The sequence below is a fragment of the Lissotriton vulgaris genome, chromosome 6 (assembly GCF_964263255.1).
Source record: "Lissotriton vulgaris chromosome 6, aLisVul1.2, whole genome shotgun sequence".
Classification (NCBI taxonomy): domain Eukaryota; kingdom Metazoa; phylum Chordata; class Amphibia; order Caudata; family Salamandridae; genus Lissotriton; species Lissotriton vulgaris.
Genome location: NC_141694.1, coordinates 203,569,618 through 203,588,355, shown reverse-complemented (window position 1 = coordinate 203,588,355; position 18,738 = coordinate 203,569,618). Strand labels below are relative to the sequence as shown.

General features: G+C 42.4%; 1 protein-coding gene across 1 annotated transcript in view; it reads left to right on the top strand.

Moving 5' to 3' along the window:
• Positions 1-18,738, top strand: part of LOC147707023 (adhesion G protein-coupled receptor F5-like) — a 948,772-nt gene that overhangs the window by 95,410 nt on the left and 834,624 nt on the right. The window contains exon 5 of the mRNA XM_086926247.1: positions 4,858-4,961. Coding sequence (XP_086782373.1) covers positions 4,858-4,961 — 104 coding nt within the window. The remainder of the gene's footprint in view (positions 1-4,857; positions 4,962-18,738) is intronic.

The following is an 18,738-nucleotide window of genomic DNA, read 5'->3' as shown; positions in this document are numbered from 1 at the left end:
GACGACTCCTGGTGGCCCCCCGCCCTGGGCACCGCACCCAAACCGACAGACCACGCACGCAACCTGGGATTCATCCTGGACTCCTCCCTCTCCATGACCAGACAAGTCAACGCCGTCTCCTCGTCGTGCTCCAACATCCTGCGCATGCTACGGAAGATCTTCCGGTGGATCGCCACCGAGACCAGGAAGACGGTCACCCAGGCCCTCGTCACCAGCCGACTGGACTACGGCAACGCCCTCTATGCTGGAACCACCGCCAAGCTCCAGAAGAGACTCCAGCGGATCCAGAACGCCTCAGCCAGACTCATCCTCGACATCCCACGAAACAGCCACATCTCCGGACATCTGAGAGACCTGCATTGGCTCCCCGTCAACAAAAGAATCACCTTCCGTCTCCTCACCCACACACACAAAGACCTACACGATCAAGGCCCGAGCTACCTCAACAACCGCATCAACTTCTACGCTCCCAAACGCCACCTCCGATCAGCCAGTCACGCCCTCGCCGCCGTCCCCCGCATCCGAAGAACGACAACAGGAGGAAGGTCCTTCTCCTACCTGGCCGCCAAGACCTGGAACTCCCTCCCGGCCGACCTGCGCCTGACCCAAGACCACCTCTCCTTCAGGAAGAAGCTCAAGACCTGGCTGTTCGAGCAGTAACAGCACCCCCCCCCCCCCCCCCCCCAAGCGCCTTGAGACCCTCTGGATAAGTAGTGCGCTTTATAAATGTCTTTGATTGATTGATTGATTGACTACACTGCATCATTTCTTTGTAAATATCTCTCAGAGTCTGAGTCCTTAGAAAAGACCACAACATTGTTGGGATTGTAATGCAGATTTAACATGTGTTCTCACCCTCCAACCCCATCCACTTGGTTCATGATCACCATTATAAAGTAATGTCTTTTCTACAAAGCAGCCTTGCTGCTCGGGAACAGAACTATGCTTGGGACCATAGAACATTAGTAAACAGGGACTGAGTCACCATACCACCTCAGGACCATGAGCCCGAATGTGACTAGCTTTGGTGTCTCACTTGCTCTCCTACTCATACCCTGAGAGACAAGTGAATTGACACCCCAGAACACAACACTCCCACCCCCTCAGGATCACGGTGACAGGAAACCTGCTTTCACTCACACTCTCGTCCACAATAAGATATGACAGAGATCGAAGAAAGTTTAAACTTTTGTGCTCTAGAATGTAGTATACATGCCACAATCAAAAAGCAACTGCCTAGCAAAAATACCATCAGTATTGTCAATAAACCGTGTATTATGAAAAGCCCTGTCATATTATAAGAGAGAATAGCCGAACCCCACTCCCCTTCTACAAAAGCAAACTGATTATACAGCAAATAACTCTGGGCTTAGTAGCAGACCCCGTACCGTAGCATACACAGATGGACATTCTACATCTCAGATACGGTATTGATCTTCTTCTGGAAATCTCTGTCTCTTTCTATGTGTTACATTACTTTGCATACCTATATGACAAGATTTACATGTTCAAAAACAACAGCTGCAGTTCTATGTTGTTTCTCGGTGCAAGTGCCTGACCATAACAACATATCAAGGGACATTATTGTTTGACCTTGCCTTTTGTTCAGACTAAATCCCAGGAAATAACAGAACGAGAATACAACTGCAGGTTCTGTGTGAAAATATAATATGGCACAAAAGCAAACATGCTTATATAAAAAACTAATGTGGCCTGTGTCAGGCACAGTTAGGCTAACATAGGAAAAACTACAACAACCGTATAGAGAACACATGACATTGCCAAGTTACACCATCCTTGACGTTGTCAAGACATGTAGTAAAAGTCTGATATTGCTAACACTGCCAGAATTAAAAGAATTTACATTTCAATTTAGAGTGCCACTGGGCTTTACCTCTAGATTACATTAAAAAAATAGCAAATAACAATAAAGCAGAGGTCTTAAATGTTTTCGGCACATTATGTTTGACGTTATGGGCAGCGTTTTACAGGTATTAACTAGCATACATTTTTACGCTCTGTTACTGCACCAATCAAATGGATTGATCACTTTTCTAGAAATGTATTTCCCCAAAATTTTTTGATCATTAAATTAAGAATCCTTACACCAATCTTGAAGGCCACCGCTCCTATTATCCTAAATACCCACTGTAATGCGTGGGAAAAGTGATGACGACCGAACTTATCAAAAGACTCCCATTCCCCTTAGAGCAAATCAGGTGTACATACTCTATTACTAGTTGTGTATGAAATGCACATAATTTGCTTTTGTGAAATTGTAAATGCATCTTTTTGTGCTATATTTTAGTGCCAAATGCATCCTCCCTTTAGTTTTTGCTGCAAGGATGCAGTTAAAAAAAAACGACTCACATTCAGTTGTTCCCATGCTTTAGCATGAATGGTGCAGTTCGCAGTAAATTTTCACCATGAATAGACTTAGGGGCATATTATCAACGGGGTTTATCTACGCTTTTTTGGCTTTAAAAATTATCTCCCTATTACCTAGCTGCCGCTAACACCAGTTAGCGACAGCTAGTAGGAGATAGCGACCATCTTGGGCCCCACTTTGCATGTCAGTGATATTTATCACTAATGAGATGCAAAGTGGGCGTGCCAAGATGTTAGAGACTGGAAACAGTCGCTAACATCGCTATCTCCTATTACCAACTTTTAGAGATATTCGCGCTAAGCGGGAATATCTCCAAAAGCTAACACCTGCCCTGAGCAGTTCTTAGCCATGTTATCCAAAGGGAGGTGGATAACATGGCTAAGAGCATTAGCTCGCTAATGCATGAATATCGCTGACTTTTCAGCGATATTCATGCTTTGCGGCGATTTTTACCGCATTTGCGTTAAACCTTGGTAATACCAAGGTTTATTTGCGGTAAAAATCGACGCAGCGCTGCGGTAAATTTTTGTCTCTAACCAAGCAATAGCGATAATTATCGCTATTGCTTGGTAATATGCCCCTATATTACATAAAGTGGCGTAAAGGCCTAATCTGTCTGGCCTATCTATGACTGGTATAGATAAGGGTAAGCAGTCAAAAACGGGTGTTGTTGACAGTTGGGCCACTTACCAATTATTTCTCTGACTTTATATCATGGAAGGGGTCTATGACATTACAGGTGAAGGAAGTGATTCATCAAGAGAACAGCTACACCCATTCAGGAAAATAGTGCGCTCAGAAACAAAAATGTGGGTCAAGTGTGGCGAGGGAGTTAAATGTTTCGTTAAACTATGTTACGGAAGAATTTTCAAGATGAAGAAAATGAGGTACCGGCTTCCGGAGCAAAGCCATTGTCATTAAAAGGTTTTTGCTTTGGTGGTATGAACTGGGCCAATTAGATAGGATAGACCCATGCTAGACCTTTCCCTTTTCCGTAGGCTTGCGTGACGATTGGCTGTTTTGAATTAATGAAGATCTCCTATCCCTGGTCTTGTTAAAAATCTCTTCTTGGGCATCCAATGTGAACTTCTGTCATTTTGATGTAGTTGCTCATAAACTATATGGAGAAGAATTTCAATTGTAAAACATACCTACCAGTCTAATCTAGCATGTAGTGTGATGTGTAGGGGAATAGGTAGCTAATTAATCTGCATCATTTTCTGACAAAGATCTGGGTATTCACATTCATGTTCTTTATCCCTGCCTTTGGCAAAGGAATGCCAAGAAGCCATATTTATCCTAATCATAACTTTGAGTATTTTTTATGAACAAAGCTCTCGTATATTCTTAAATCCTTTTGTGGTAGAACACGTTTTACCCATCGCACTTATGTGTTCTCCTTCTCTTATTTTGTCTTCTTTTATTTATTATTGTTGAATATGTGACAAGCAAGAAGTTTTGTAAGGGACGAAGAAGTAAATTGGGTGCATTCAATTGATGATTTGTTATAGTGGAGAGGTACCTTATGTTGCATAGCAGGGCTGATGCTAAATGAGGCTGCTCACAACATAATTCTTTGCACTGCACTTTGGGCAGCCTCGGCAGTGCAAGGGATTCTCAAATCCCTTGTTATACAACGGTAGTGATCACAGTGAAGTGTGAAAAGCTTGTTTCAATCACATTAAGGGGACAAGAATAAGGTTTGCACCGTTATACTAAATGTATGTAATGTTGGGACACCGTCCTGGTCCATAAGGTAACCAACGTGACGTCCAGAATCAAGCTGAGTACCAAGTACTCCGACCCAGCCTGGATTTCAGGTTCGTCCTGCTAAAAGCTTCGGAGCTCAAAACTTCAATGAGTTGACAGAGGGATCCTGCTGAACCAAGCTGACGAAGGCTTCCCGCATAGTGCATTCGACCAGGGCACCATCATGGTTGGCCTAATACTTTGACTTTGTCCTGGTCAAGCATGACCGGATGTTCCAAGTTGGCTCTTTATGTTTTTAAGCCCCAGAAATTGTTCATTCTATCAAAAAAAATATCTCTGGTTCCCAAAATTGGATTTTTTTAGTTTTGGATTGTGTCTTACTTATTTAATGTATTGGGGATTTTGATGCTTCATACCAGTCTCCTAAGTTAAGCCTGACTGCTCGTTGCTAGCTACAATGGATGAGCAAGAGAATAATTTATTGAGACCTTGTCTGGACCTTATATTGTATTTAGTGCCTTATTGTTAGTGGTAGGTGCATACTTACCCCTACTAATAAGCCACCTTCCAACACCTGCACTATTTCTGATATATGTTTTATGAACATATATATATATATATTTAAAATATATGTCATGGTATGTGTGCTTTTGTATAGATTTGTTGCAAAATATTGAAAATGATGTTCCATTTACATTTAAATATGAAAAGATGGTTAACTGTCAATGTCACTCACTTCTTTTTCCTTAAATCTGCAGCCAAAATCAACATGCAACTTACAATCTCAGAAACGTTTACAGCGGATCTAAATGATAAATCGTCTGAAAAATATGTTAGATACAAAAGGATATTTGAAGAGGAAGTAAGTGTTCTTTCACATTTAGTTGCATACTTTAATGTAAGCTACTGGAATATTTTTGCTTTTATTGTCCTTTTGTGAGTAGGAACAACTTGGAAAAAATTGTTATATAAGGACAGTTGAAAATGACGATTGTACAAAACAATATTTACAAGGATTGTCTTCACTAAGCCCCACGAAGACCCATAGAACATACATAATAACTCTGGGCAAAGGACTAAGCTACGCTGGCGTAGTTTGCAAAGTTTCCTCTACTTCGCACTACGGGAATTGCACGTAGCACAGTGCAAACACGCGTAGTGTGGTGCAGCAGTCATTTTTTGCTTGCTCGCGGTACTCAACGTCAAGTTGGCGACCGCGAGCAAGCAAAATGGCATCTCGGCGAGACTTTTTCCTCGTTCGCGATCAGCAACATCGAGTTGTCGATTGTGAGCGTGGAAAATAAACCTCCCGGCAAGATTCTCAACGCGGGGAGGTCAGGTTTTTCCATTTCGAGTGGTCACATATGCTGGCGACCGCTCGCGATGAGAAACTACAAGTCCGCGTTGAGAAAGCTGCCGCTCGAGTAAAAATCTACTCGAGCGGCAGAAAACTACAGCTCGCACTGTGCAAGATGCTGTTTTCAACGATTGCACAGTGCCGGATGCTTGTCCGCACTGTGCAATCAATGAAAACGGCATCTTGCACAGTCGAACAGGGTACTATGCAGTTTGTGTAGTGCTACGCGTAGCTCGCGTAGTTCGAAGTGAACTTTGCGTAGCTACGCGTAGCCCTACTTCGCGAACTACACCCAGGGTTAATACATAATTAGTTGCTTGCATAAAAACCTACAGTAGATTTAACTACAGGTTGTACTACAAAGTGACAGAGGTATAGGGTTGAAATTTGAAAAATTTATGTGAGGATACAGTTCATGCTGGTTTGAATTTAGTGTAATTTTGAAGAAATTTTGCACAGCCCTTAAAGCTTGTAAAATGTTCCACTTGGTGGAAATTCTGTGTGTATAATTGTTACTGAGTGAAGGACTCCAGGAAGTAAAGGAATGGTACAGATTTTCTGATGTACACTAGGGATTCTTTGTGGATCCATTTAAAATTCATCCTCCACCCACCCCCCTCTTATGAATCCAGTGTGTCTTGCATTTATTGGCAAAATCCACCTCTGCCCCAGTTAGCTTTGCTGGAAAAATGTTTTGCAGTTCTCTACACTGCCTTCACTCAGACTGTACCTCTGTCGAGATATTTCTTAAAAAACATTGTCCATTTACACTCTGATGCATTCACCTGCCTGCATGGAGGATATAGACTAAATATATAGAAATTAACAAATGTTAATCGGTTTATGAAAAGGGATTTTACTTTTGATTTTACTTTGGTACAAGAAAATATGATTACCATGGATAAGTCATGTCACTATAAAGGATCACATGTTTTGTTATGGCAGTTCACCCTGTAGCAGCAATTTAAGTGGAATGCTAAATGAAAGGTGCTTCTTCACAAAGGCATTGCGGACTGTAGTAGTTTTACATACACAAATATGCCTTTTTGAATTTGCCCTAAAAAAAAAAAAGAAATTGTAGTATGATGAGAACATGAGGGAATATTCATACTCATTTAGTAAAAATATAAAGGAACATGCCCTCTTCGCACTTTTACTGATAGGGTGTTGTACACTTTGGGGCTAATTTACATGATCTTACATGCATCCCATCCGTTAGAGAGTGTTGTATGAGTACGTTTTCACATAGACCAAAACATCTTTAACAGTAGGCCCCTGATTCTTCAGGTATTGAACTGTTACAATGCACTTGTGGTTGCACAATAAATATGTTCCTTCTGAAAAAATAAACTATTTTAAAAAAAGCATGAGGAGAACAAATGGTCTAGACGTGCATCTTGATAAATGGATGGAAAGTAATGGCCAACTGATGAAATATCTGGATGTGATCCTCTTCTGTAAGTAAGCAGCTAATGCACATTCTATTCTTGGCTTCTGAACTAAGACTGATAATATTGTTCACATTTGATGGGAATTTTTCTCTGTAGCTGTCCCAAGGACACCTGAAACTGAACCGAATTCATCAAGTCTCATGTAGGTTAACGAACCAAGTACCAAAATAGCAGTGGCTTTATATCACTACTTCTATAGGTCAGATTTGAAGAAAATCTCTTCTCCACCAAGTCCTGTCCACATCGGTGCCACTTTTTATAATAAATCATAAATCAATTTTAATTCAAATCAATTTTTTTGGTTGCCATGCCTGTGCTTGTGTTATTGCCAAGAAATCTTTGTGGCCCCTTAATTTTTCAGCTTGTCCCATCACTTAATCTCCCTGTGTCGTTCCCACACTGCTTCACCCCTCCCGCAACAGTGCTTGCTTGACCCACCACCCCTCCGAGGTTGTTACATATTCATGTCAGTGCTTATTCAGCTGTGGCTCCTGCTGTGCTGCTCTTAATCTTGAATTGCCATTCCATGCCCCACATCACCCCTCCCACAACAGTGCATGCCCACCCACACCACCTCTCCGAGTTTGCTCCTTCTTTAGGTCTCTCATAGGCAAGGCATGCGCTGCCTCTCCGAGGCATCAAGTAATCAGTAATACTAGTGAAACTCCACCCATTGCATTTCTCTTTGTTTTGTCCCTTGCCTTTGGTGAAATCTGGCATTGTTCCTCTTATCTCTCACATTGTTGGCTAGTGGTCTGTTTGTTTCTGGAGGAAGCAGCATCGACCTACTACAGTTAACTTATGCTGCAGGGCGGTATCTTTCAATGTAGGGACTACTTTGTTGTTTGTTTTCATGGCGCCTGCTTCACGCATACGTTTAATATGCACGGCCTCTTTTCTCAGTGTTGCACGTCCGCTTTCCTAAGTGTTGCACGTCTACTTTCCTCAGTGTTGTCACCCCCACCACCACCCTCCCCTAACTCCTTGTTTTTAAAGGTTGCTTTTTGTCATCAGTGCTTGCGCACTCCCTCCACCGTCCCAGCTCAAACACAGGGTTTACCTTAATCAGATGGCGAATGAGCACTGACTGGGGTAGCTGTGTTTAATGGAGGATTCCGTTGTTGCAATCTATTAAAAGAAAATTCCTCCCTTGTACAGGTTCGGGCACACCGTTGCTTTCCGTCGTTATTGCTTCTGCTCCCCAAACCCCTCCCATCTCAAATGCAGCGTTTCTCTTAATCAGATGGCGAATGAGCATGGTGGGAGGTAGCCGCGTTTCATGGGGGAGCACCTTGTTACAACTTATTAAAAGAAAAACCCACCCTCGTGCAGGTTTGCGCGCTCACTGAATACAGAGCTTCCGTCAAGTAAAATCAGTTTTTTATTGATCACTTAAAGTGCTGTTATCAGGGTTTTTTTTTTACAGGTGATCCTTCTTTTTCTGTGACGCTAACAGTGAAATTGATTCCGATTGGAAGTTCCTGAACATATCTCCATGAAATCTTGGCATGCGCACTCCCTGGTATTATACAGGAAATAAACTGTACTTAACACAGTGACAACTTCAATGTGGTACGCTGCATCAGTTTTCATTCAGCGTATGCTTTCAGCACAAGTCTTGCTCTGGGTTTACAAAAATGTCTGCAGAGAAAACAATTATTTGTTTCTTTCACTGGAACATTAACCCCTCCCCCTATCTACCAATGGCACCCTATTCCTAGCGCATCTCACCGGACAGCACAGTAGCCACGCCCCTTCCACACAAATGACTTCACAAACCTTAGTACACTAGTGCTCTCGACAGGCGCACAACACCCATTGAACTCATCGGGCTTCAGCCCCCCCCCCCCACCGTCGTGTGTGGCAGCCCGGGATGAGACAGATCCCGGGCACACACAGAGCCGCACCGAACGTTTCACAGGTCTTTAAAAGACCATTTGAATGTTAATTAGGCCTTGCAGTTGTTTCACCCCTTCTAAGGGCCCCTGCAGCTGCCTACTCATTAAAGGTTCAGCCCCCCCGAAATTTTTTCTTATCCCCCCCCCGAAATTTGGCTCTAGTTGCCCCTCTGGCTCTCGATGTAAATCATCGGTAGCTGCGTTTCAAGTAGAGCACAGGAATCCGATTTAATAAAATTGCTCCCTCGTGCAGGTTCATGCGCGCACTGAACACATAACTTCTGCCAGGTAAAAGCTGTTTTTAATACATCACTTAACATGCTATTGTCAGTTTTTTAATGATGTCCGCAGGGGAACACAGTTGTTTGTTTCTGTCACTGGAGCATATGGTACTTTCACTGAGTGGGTAGATTGCTGCTTTGATGGTAAACTTTTAAACATAGTAACCACTTCTGAGTACACAGTAATCACAACTGTGTCATTTTAACTTTGTTGCTCTGGGATCTTGCCCAAAACGGTGAACCCGCTTATTCCCAGCACATCTCACCGGACACAACACCCTGCCCTGCCACACACATATTTTCCCAAAACTTAATACAGTAGCGCTGTTGATGTAAATCATCAGTTGTCACGTTTCATTTACAGCTTGGGGAATCTCTTGTTTTAACGTATTAAGAAAATTACTCCCTTGTGAAAGTTTGTGCGTGTGTCAAGTGAAAGCAGTTATTTATTGATCATTTAAGTAAAAGCAGTTTGTTTTTCATTACTTAACGTGCTATTGTCAGCCTTTTTTTTTTTTTTTTTTACAATTTATCCTCCTTTTTATGTGACCCATTTTAATAAGTTGCAACAAGGGAATCCCCCATTGCATTTGCAATGCAATAGGTCTCGCATTTGCGACAGTTTGAGCTCTTGTCATTGTAAATGACAATGTCTTTTATTTATGTGTTGGTTTTTAAAACATAAGTAAAAGGCATTGTCATTTACAATGGGATTGAAAGAAACAAGGACCCCCTGGACACTGGTGTCAATGAACTCCTAGGGCAGGGATAATAATGTGTGAACAAAAACCCTAGGCAGTCAACAATATGGCAAAAATGTAATGTAAAGTGACAGCAAAAAAATCATACATGGAGAATTAAAATAAAATTAATCATGATTTTAATGAAGACAGATAAAATTCATACAAGTAAATGGCATAACCATCACCGTATGATAGTAAAAATATAATTAAAATACATATATTTCATACATTTATTATTTCATCATACAAAATACACCTCTGCAGAATAATATCACTGGTATCCATGAGAGATCACACTATGGCGAGTGAAACTCGAGGCGCGTTTTGGCGTAAACAACGCCTTCTTCGGGAGCCACAAAGTGATACAGTGATATCTGAAACATACATATAGAAGAATGAACACACATTTAGTAAAAATCTGCATTTTCGCTGTCAAATTATTATATCTCTTATCTAGTTACCACGACAAAACTGATAAAGTCATAAGAACCAAGATTGTGCAGTACTCAAAACTAAGCCAAAGAGAGAATAAAGATGTTCAATGCTTAATACAGTGATAAAAAACATACAACAGAAAATGGCTGTAGCATAAGGATATTCTAGTTAAATATTTGATAATTCAATCAGTTCATAACAATGATTATTACATTATTTCTTTCTGTGTAACCATTCGTTAACTATATTCATATACACTGTAACAAACTCACTGTTTTAAGAAGATTAACAGAACCTGTATACAGGAGACAAGCGAACAGTTCTTGGGCACTCGAAAAATTGAAGGCTACAACAGGTGTACCCCTAAAATATATAAAATATCAGATTTCAGTCTGCAAATCCTTTAAAGTGCAACCTGTGAGTTATAAATGCAATGACAAATACCTAAACAATGGATACAACATGGATAAACAATAAAAAAGAAAACTTGTGGAACGTAGACTGGTTGCCAGAACGATGTGGCACCTATTACGAATATTTCCACAATATTTAACGTATTTCTAATTATCTACTGGCCAGTTTTATAAAATTATTTTTGCGTCTTATAAACAGGCTGAAAACAGTATCTATGCCGGTCACAAGAGTTATATCTTTGTTCCATCTAAACAGAAGAAAACATGACTGGAAGATGAAAAAAGGAGGGGGGGAAAGATACGACTAAGGATAGGCAAAATCCTTCGTTTGTCTTGCAGCACATGATGGTATCAATATACGGCAACTACGATTATAAAACACATATGGAATTACTTAAAACAACTCTTTATCAAGACTCTGTGGCAAAAGGAAGAGGAAGAAGAAAACCTTCTCACCGACCAATTGTCAAACAATTCTAAAGTTAGACAACCACATACCTGTTGTATAGATAGCGGCACGGCTTCTATTAGTTCAGTTGATACAAAGGGTCCACAGGCACTGATATGTTTTATATTTAGGATCCTACAAGAATATATAAAGAGCCGCTAGTTCAGGACCGATTCAGTATAAAATTCAATAAAAAGAGGTGGGGGGGGCGGGGGGGGGAAAGGAGCCCTAACGTTTACAAAGTCTACCTTAAGACGTGGAGCCGTGTCTTCTTTTCGACGGCATGTAAAGAATATACGATGCTTCGTAAATGCCCTGCACCGATCTTTTATAGAAGCCTCCTCAAAACAGAGTAGCTGAAGGGAGGGAATAAAGGAGAAGGCATGAGATATAATTTCTTATTGGATCGACGGAAAGCAGGTTAAGCAGAGAGACTAGTAAATCGATATGTATCTAAATATTGACCGTAGTCAAGGATTCTCAGGGTAGGAGAACATCTCGAAGCGCGCTTACCTTTCGAATGAACCTGAAAGCAGGATAATGCTTTCAGCGTCCCGACGTGTCGACGTGCAAGTCCGCCGCGGAACCAGAGGGGCGGGAAAATAATCAAGTAGAGGTGTATTTTGTATGATGAAATAATAAATGTATGAAATATATGTATTTCAATTATATTTTGACTATCATACGGTGATGGTTAAGCCATTTACTTGTATGATTTTTATCTGTCTTCATTTAAATCATGATTAATTTTATTTTAATTCCCCATGTATGATTTTTTCGCTGTCACTTTACATTACTTGTTTGCCATATTGTTGACGGCCTAGGGTTTTTGTTCACACATTGTCAATTACAATGCCAATAGCTTAAACTCTTGCAAATGCGAGACCTATTGCATTGCAAATGCTCATCAAACTTATGGTGGGGCTTTTTCAGCTTTGGTGTCTCACTGTTCCGTCCCGTCCGTCGCTGCCTATAAGGCAATAAGATCCCTAGCATCTGCTGTTGCTGAGCACCAAAGCCCTCACCTACCCACTTCTTGGAACAAGAGACTGCTGCAAATCTTCCGCACCCGCTTTACCATCCCACATATTGTGGGAAACATTTCCATTACACCAGTAGCTTTAACTCTAAAACCGTGTGAGACCTATTGCATTGCATATGCTTGTTCTTATTGTACGCTAATGTAGATCAAGATAAAATAGTGGGGTGATTCCATAATTTACATCCACATACTACAAAAAGAGGAGAACATTGTTCGGTAACGTACATCAGTATTTTCATCTCCAACCTTAGAATCCTTTCCACTCTCTAATTTGAGTTCAAATTTCAAAAATGGGGTCTAGGATTGCCAACTGACTGAATGCTAAAATCCACTTAGATTTTAAGGATTGTCAGTTGAGAGACTATCTGCAGAAGAGGGCTGGCCAAATCCCCTTTAAGAACATATTTACCTATACAATTTATATTTATGAATTTTTTTTATTTCATGAGACAGGAGAGACAATAAAAGCAGTGTGTTAGCCTACATATGTATATATAAATAGGATAAAATACGGTATTTTGCACATTATAAAGATATTCCAAAAAACAGCAAGGATACCCATCCCCATATACAAAAATATTCTAGAGGATGCATTCCTCCATAAGGTTACTTGCGATATCCTTTTAATGTATGTCAGATAGAATGTTATTCTAAACACATAGACTGCCAATGCACAATCTAGAAAACAAACTTAAACACGCCAATAATAATTTAATAATTTCTGCCATAAACATGTAGTTTAATATGTCACTTTACAAAATAGTTAATGGTTCATAAACCGCGAACTAGTGGCAGGGGAGGTGGAGTTGGGATTATTTGTATTTCTTTCAACTGCTATGCAGGAGCAGGCTATTAATGTGGCAGCAGTTCACAACATTCCCCACTTCCTCTCAATATATAAAATAAATAACACTTGGCCTAATCAATCCACCATCCTTTGCATTTACCCTCACCTACAAAAATAAAATGTAATCTGTTGTCCTGCCACCAGTCCACACAACTCTATCTTCAACCCTTCACTTCCCTGGCATAAATGTAAAAGATACCTGGCCTCCCACCATCCTCTGTGCCTTTATGCCCCTACCCTGCCCAGTGCTGGGCTCTCAGCTCACACATGAGTAGAGAGATGAGGCCACACACTCCCAGGGACTCTGTTACAGTCATTCCCAGTGTGGCATGTTTTTCCCTGTCAGCCCCTGTCAACTGTCAGTAGTTGGGAGAGACGTCCACATCCAAGACTCCACCAATGGATCTTCGACTGCTCTGACACTTTAGCTCCCCTGTAGAAAGCCCCAAGCAAGCGACACTCTAAGAAGGCCAGCTGGTTCTCTCCCGCCCTTCATCAGTACAGAAGCACCTGTAGACGGTTTGAGAAGAGATGGAGGAGCAGCAAGACCCGGAAAGACCACTCAGCCTTCAAGACTGCTGTCACCGCACACCACCACCTCATCAGAACAACAAAGAAAGTAGCCCTACAAGAAAGGATCAACTCCAATGTACTCAACAGCAAGGAACTTTTTGCAGTGGTCAAAGAATTTGCCAGACCCAGCACAGAGACAGCAGATATCCCCCCTCCCAAGACCTCAGCATCAACCACCGCACCTACTTCTACTGCAAGATCAAGGAGATATATGACAGCTTTACAGCCTCAGTACCCAAGAACATCCCACCCCACCCACAACCACCATACCCTGGAATGCCGAACCCCAATAGACCCTACTCCCATCCACTCTGGAGCACCCTTGAACCCCTGCCCGCATCACATCTTCAACAGAGCAGACAACACCATCACACCAGAACTCTCCTGCCCCATCAACTGCTCCATCAATCCACCACCTTCGCTGAAGACTGGAAACAAGCAGTAATTAACGCATGACTGAAGAAATCCTCTGTCGACCTGACGGACCTCAAGAACTTCAGACCCAACTCTCTCATCCCCTTCCCAGCCAAGGTCATCAAGAAGGCCATCAACGCCCAACCTTCCAAGTTCATTGAAGTGAACCACATCCTGGACCTCTCCGAATCTGGCTTCCGAAGCAACCACAGCACCGAGACTGCCCTTCTCGCTGCCACAGACGACATCTGTTTCCTAATCAACTTAGGCGATACTGTAGCCCTCATCTACCGGGACCTCTCGGCCACCTTCGATACTGTCTCTCACCACACTCTCTGCACAAGTCTACTTGATGCTGGCATCTCTGGCAAAGCCCTGGAATGGATCCGCTCTTTACTCACTGGCCCAAAACAGATAGTCAGACTACCTCTGTTCCTCTCGGAACCCACGGAGATCAGCTGCGGAGTACCTCAAGGCTCCTTTCTGAGCCTGACACTTTTGAATATCTACATGACCCCACATGCACCCATTGTCAAAAACCACAGACTCTACATTGTCTTTTACGCTGAGGACACCTAGCTTAGTCTGTTCCTCACAAACAAATACATAGTTGCAAAGAAAAAACCGTCACAACCGGATCAAGGCAATAACCGCCTGGATGAAGAACAGCTGCCTCAAGCTCAACCCAGAAAAGACCGAACTCCTCATCATTGGCTCCACCCCATCCACATGCGACAACTCCTGGTGGGCCGCATCACTTGGAACATCCCCCACATCCACAGCACAAGCACTGGACCGTGGCATCATCCTAGACTCCTCACTCACCAACAGTCGCCAGATAAATTCCGTCTCATCATCCTGCTTCCACACACTTCGCCTGCTCTGATAGATCTTCAGATGGATCCCCACTGAGTCCAGAAAGACGGTCACCCACGCATTTGCCAGCAGCAGAATCAACCACGACAATGTACTCTACACCGGCATCACCCAGAAACTTCTCAAAAACCTGCAGAACATCCATAACAACTCTGCCACACTCATTCTCAACATCTCCCACATCAGCCACATCACAAGCCACCTAAGCAATCTCCAGTGGCTCTCTGTCAACAAAAGACACCCCTTCAAGCTCCTCACACACACCTACAAAGCCTTACACAATACTGGATGTGCGTACCTCAACCACCACCTCGCATTCTGCATGTCCACTTTGACCTCCGCTCCATCCAAATGCCCAAGCTACTGTCTCACATATCCGTAAGACCACATCCGGAGGAAAATCCTTCTACTACCTCAAAGCAAAGACCTGAAACACCCTGACTCTCCACCTCAGGCAATCACTGTCACTGCCTCAATTTATGAAGGACCTCAAGACGTTGCTCTTCGACTGAACCAAAGTGTCGTCAAAGGGCCAGCACCTCTCCCCTTCCAACACCTTGAGACCCTGACGGGTGAGTAGTTGTGCTTTTTTTTAATTTATTTATTGATTGATTGATTGACCGTAGTAAGATTAGGTTACTTGCAAGGTTTCCTCCAATGCCTCATAAGGCTTGCGGCCATATAGTACTGTAAAATAATTCAATAATAAATCTTAAGTGCCAGACAGCCTTTATTTTCCATATTCCAGTGGGAATCAGAAATACATTTGTTCCAAATGTAGTGTTCCAGACAAGGCACTAAATGCAGAAGGAATATGGTCCATGCACAGTTCACTTGTGCATCCACCAAAAGTTAGCTCAAGTCAGAGAAAATGACTGTGTAGTGGACTCAATGATGGACTTGCTTACTTCATGCAAGCGATAATATTGTCTCTCAATCCAACACATTTTTCGAAATGTGGTGCTTTTTCAAAAAGTGACAAATCTATTGATGCTTAAAACAAATTAGTAGAATGTTAGTCCATTATGTGATTCTTTTTGTTTACTAAACCAAATTGCCATTTTGCCTCTTGATTGTATGTAAGCTACTAGGCTCTGACTCTATTATTCAAATATACCAGTAAGGATAACTACACGCAGACCTATTGTAGTTACCTGCCTATTTTGCCCTAGAAATACCTAGATGAGCTATCACCATTTGCCTAAGCTCTGCATTGGCAATTACCTCTGAACTGTTAGTAAATTCTGTAATGGATTTCTCTCCATTGTGTGACTGTTCTGATCTATTCCCTGCTCCATTCACTTAAGACTGGCTCCACTCACAGGTAGGGGTACCTATGCGCTGTGGATGCAATGGCTCAGTCGAAATGTTAGGTCTTGGGTTTTTGGTGTTCGGTGGAAGAGTGGGATTCTGGATGGTGGATCGAGGGAAAGGCTGGAAGAGGGAAGGAACGAGCATAAAGAGGCAAAATAAAGGTCAGAAGCAAAATAGAGGTCAGAAACGAACAGAAAGAAGCAAAATAAAGGTCAGAAACAAGCGGAAAAAGAGACCAAATGAAGGTCACAAACAAGCAGAAAAAGTGGCAAAATAAAGATCAGAAATTAGAAGAATGAGGCAAAATAGAGGTCATAAACGAGCAGAAAGAGGCACAATAAAAGTCAGAAATTAGCAGAAAGAGGCAAAGTAGAGGTCATAAACTAGCAGAAAGAGGCAAAATAAATGTCAGAAATGAGCAGATGAGGCAAAGTAGAGGTCAGAAACAAACAGAAAGTGGCTAGGTAAAGGTTCATATAATCCGCAGAAAAGAAGGTAGAAAACCTAGCAAAGGAAACACAAATCAACCGCAGCAGGTCCCAGACTGTGTCTTTGGGTCCCTACCTGTCCAGCGAAAAACCCATTACATCAGGAGTACCCCAGGGGTCCATATTAAGCCCCCTCTTCTTTAACATCTATATGGCTCCCCTCCTCGCTGTGATAGAATCTCATGGGAACCTCGTCACGTCATACGCCGACAACACTCAACTTGTTGTCACTATTGATAAAAAGTGTATGGACGTAGACTTGCGATTCCGAAATTGTCTCTCTGATGTATTTCAGTGGCTGAACAAAAACTTCTTGAGATGCAATAGTGCGAAGACAGAAATCATACCGCTGGGTAAAGACCTATTCTTCTGCCCGAAAGACTGGTGGCCCACAGGATCAGAGGCCCCACCCAGTGCAGTGTCTTCCGCACGTAACTTGGGCGTGCAATTTGATTCATCCCTTTCTTTTGATGACCACATCAGGATCACTGCTGGACGCTGCTTTGGACTTATTAAATCCTTAAAGAAATTCTTCGACTTCCTCCCCATTGCAGCTAGAAAATCAGTCGCGGTAGCCTTAATACTCTCCCGACTTGATTACTGCAATGGTTTAATGGCTGGAGTGAAGAAGTCCACTCTCAGGAAGCTACAGAGTATACAACATGCAGCCGCTAGACTGGTCCTGAAACTCCCCAGAAGGTCATCAGCTTCAGCAGCATTAAACTCCCTCCATTGGTTACCACTTCATAAAAGAATCCTTTTTAAACTCCTACTCACTGTTTACAAATCCATAAAAAATACAGGGCCTCACTACCTTGCTAAACGCTTCATGCACTACAATCCCACGCGATGCCTGAGATCCTCTGGGACCAATCTCATCACGATCCCAAGGTTCAAGTACAAAACTAGGGGTGGGAAAACCTTCACCGTTCTGGCAGCAAAGGCATGGAATAACTTACCCGTTAATCTCAGATTAACTGAAAAGGAGAGTCTCTTCAGGAAACTCCTTAAGACTTGGGTGTACCAACAACCAGACACCGCTGTACTGGCAGCCATCTAGACCCAGATTCTCGCCACGTATTCACCTATCACCTACACGCATGCTCAGCGCCAAGATGCTCCTTCCGGAGCGAAAGTTTGTGCTCTACAAATACCCATAAATATCAAATATCAAGGGGGTAGCGAACTGTGGGAAAGCTGGACAGGAGAGCTTTTGCAAGAGGGGAAGGCACGAGCACCTGCTCAATGGGGTTGCACTGCAGCCTTGATTAAGTAGGTCCTGGGGCAAGGGTGTGGAGCTGAGTGGCGAGAGGGGGGAAACGGCAGGAGGAGGGAGGAAATAAGCTAAAAGAGGGAAAATAAAGGCCACAGATGAGCAGAAAGAGGTAAAGTAGAGTCTGAATCGAGCAGAGAGTTAAAATAGAGGCCAGAAACAATCAGTAAGAGGCAAAATAGAGGTCACAAATGAACAGAAAGAGGCAAAATAAAGATCAGAAACAAACAGAAAGAGCCAAATAGAGATCAGAAGCAAGCAGGAGAAGGCTATTTAAAGGTCAGAATCGAGTTGAAAGAGGCAAAACAGAGGCCAGAAATGAGCTGTAAGAGGCATTGGAGTGGTCAGAAACGAGCAGAATGGAGCAAAATAGAGGTAAAAAACAAGCAGAAAGAGGCAAAATATAGGCCAGAAACTAGTAGAAAGAGGCAAAATAGATATCACAAATGAGCAGAAAGAGGCAACATAGAGGTCAGAAAAGTGCAAAGAGGCTAAATAGAGGTCAGAAATAAGTGGAAAGAGGCTAAATAAAGGACAGAATTGCAGAAAGGAGGCACAATACAGGTTGGAAACGAGCAGAAAGAGTCAAAATAAAGGTCAGAAGTGAGCAGAAAAGGCAGAAAATGAGCAGAAACAAGCAGAAAGAAGGTAGACAAGTATTTGCAATGCAATAGGTCTCGCATTTACAAGAGTTTAAGCTACTGGCATCGTAAATGATACTACCTTTTATGTATCTGTTTTGATAATTAACACATAAATAAAAGGCATTGTCGTATGGGCCTAGAG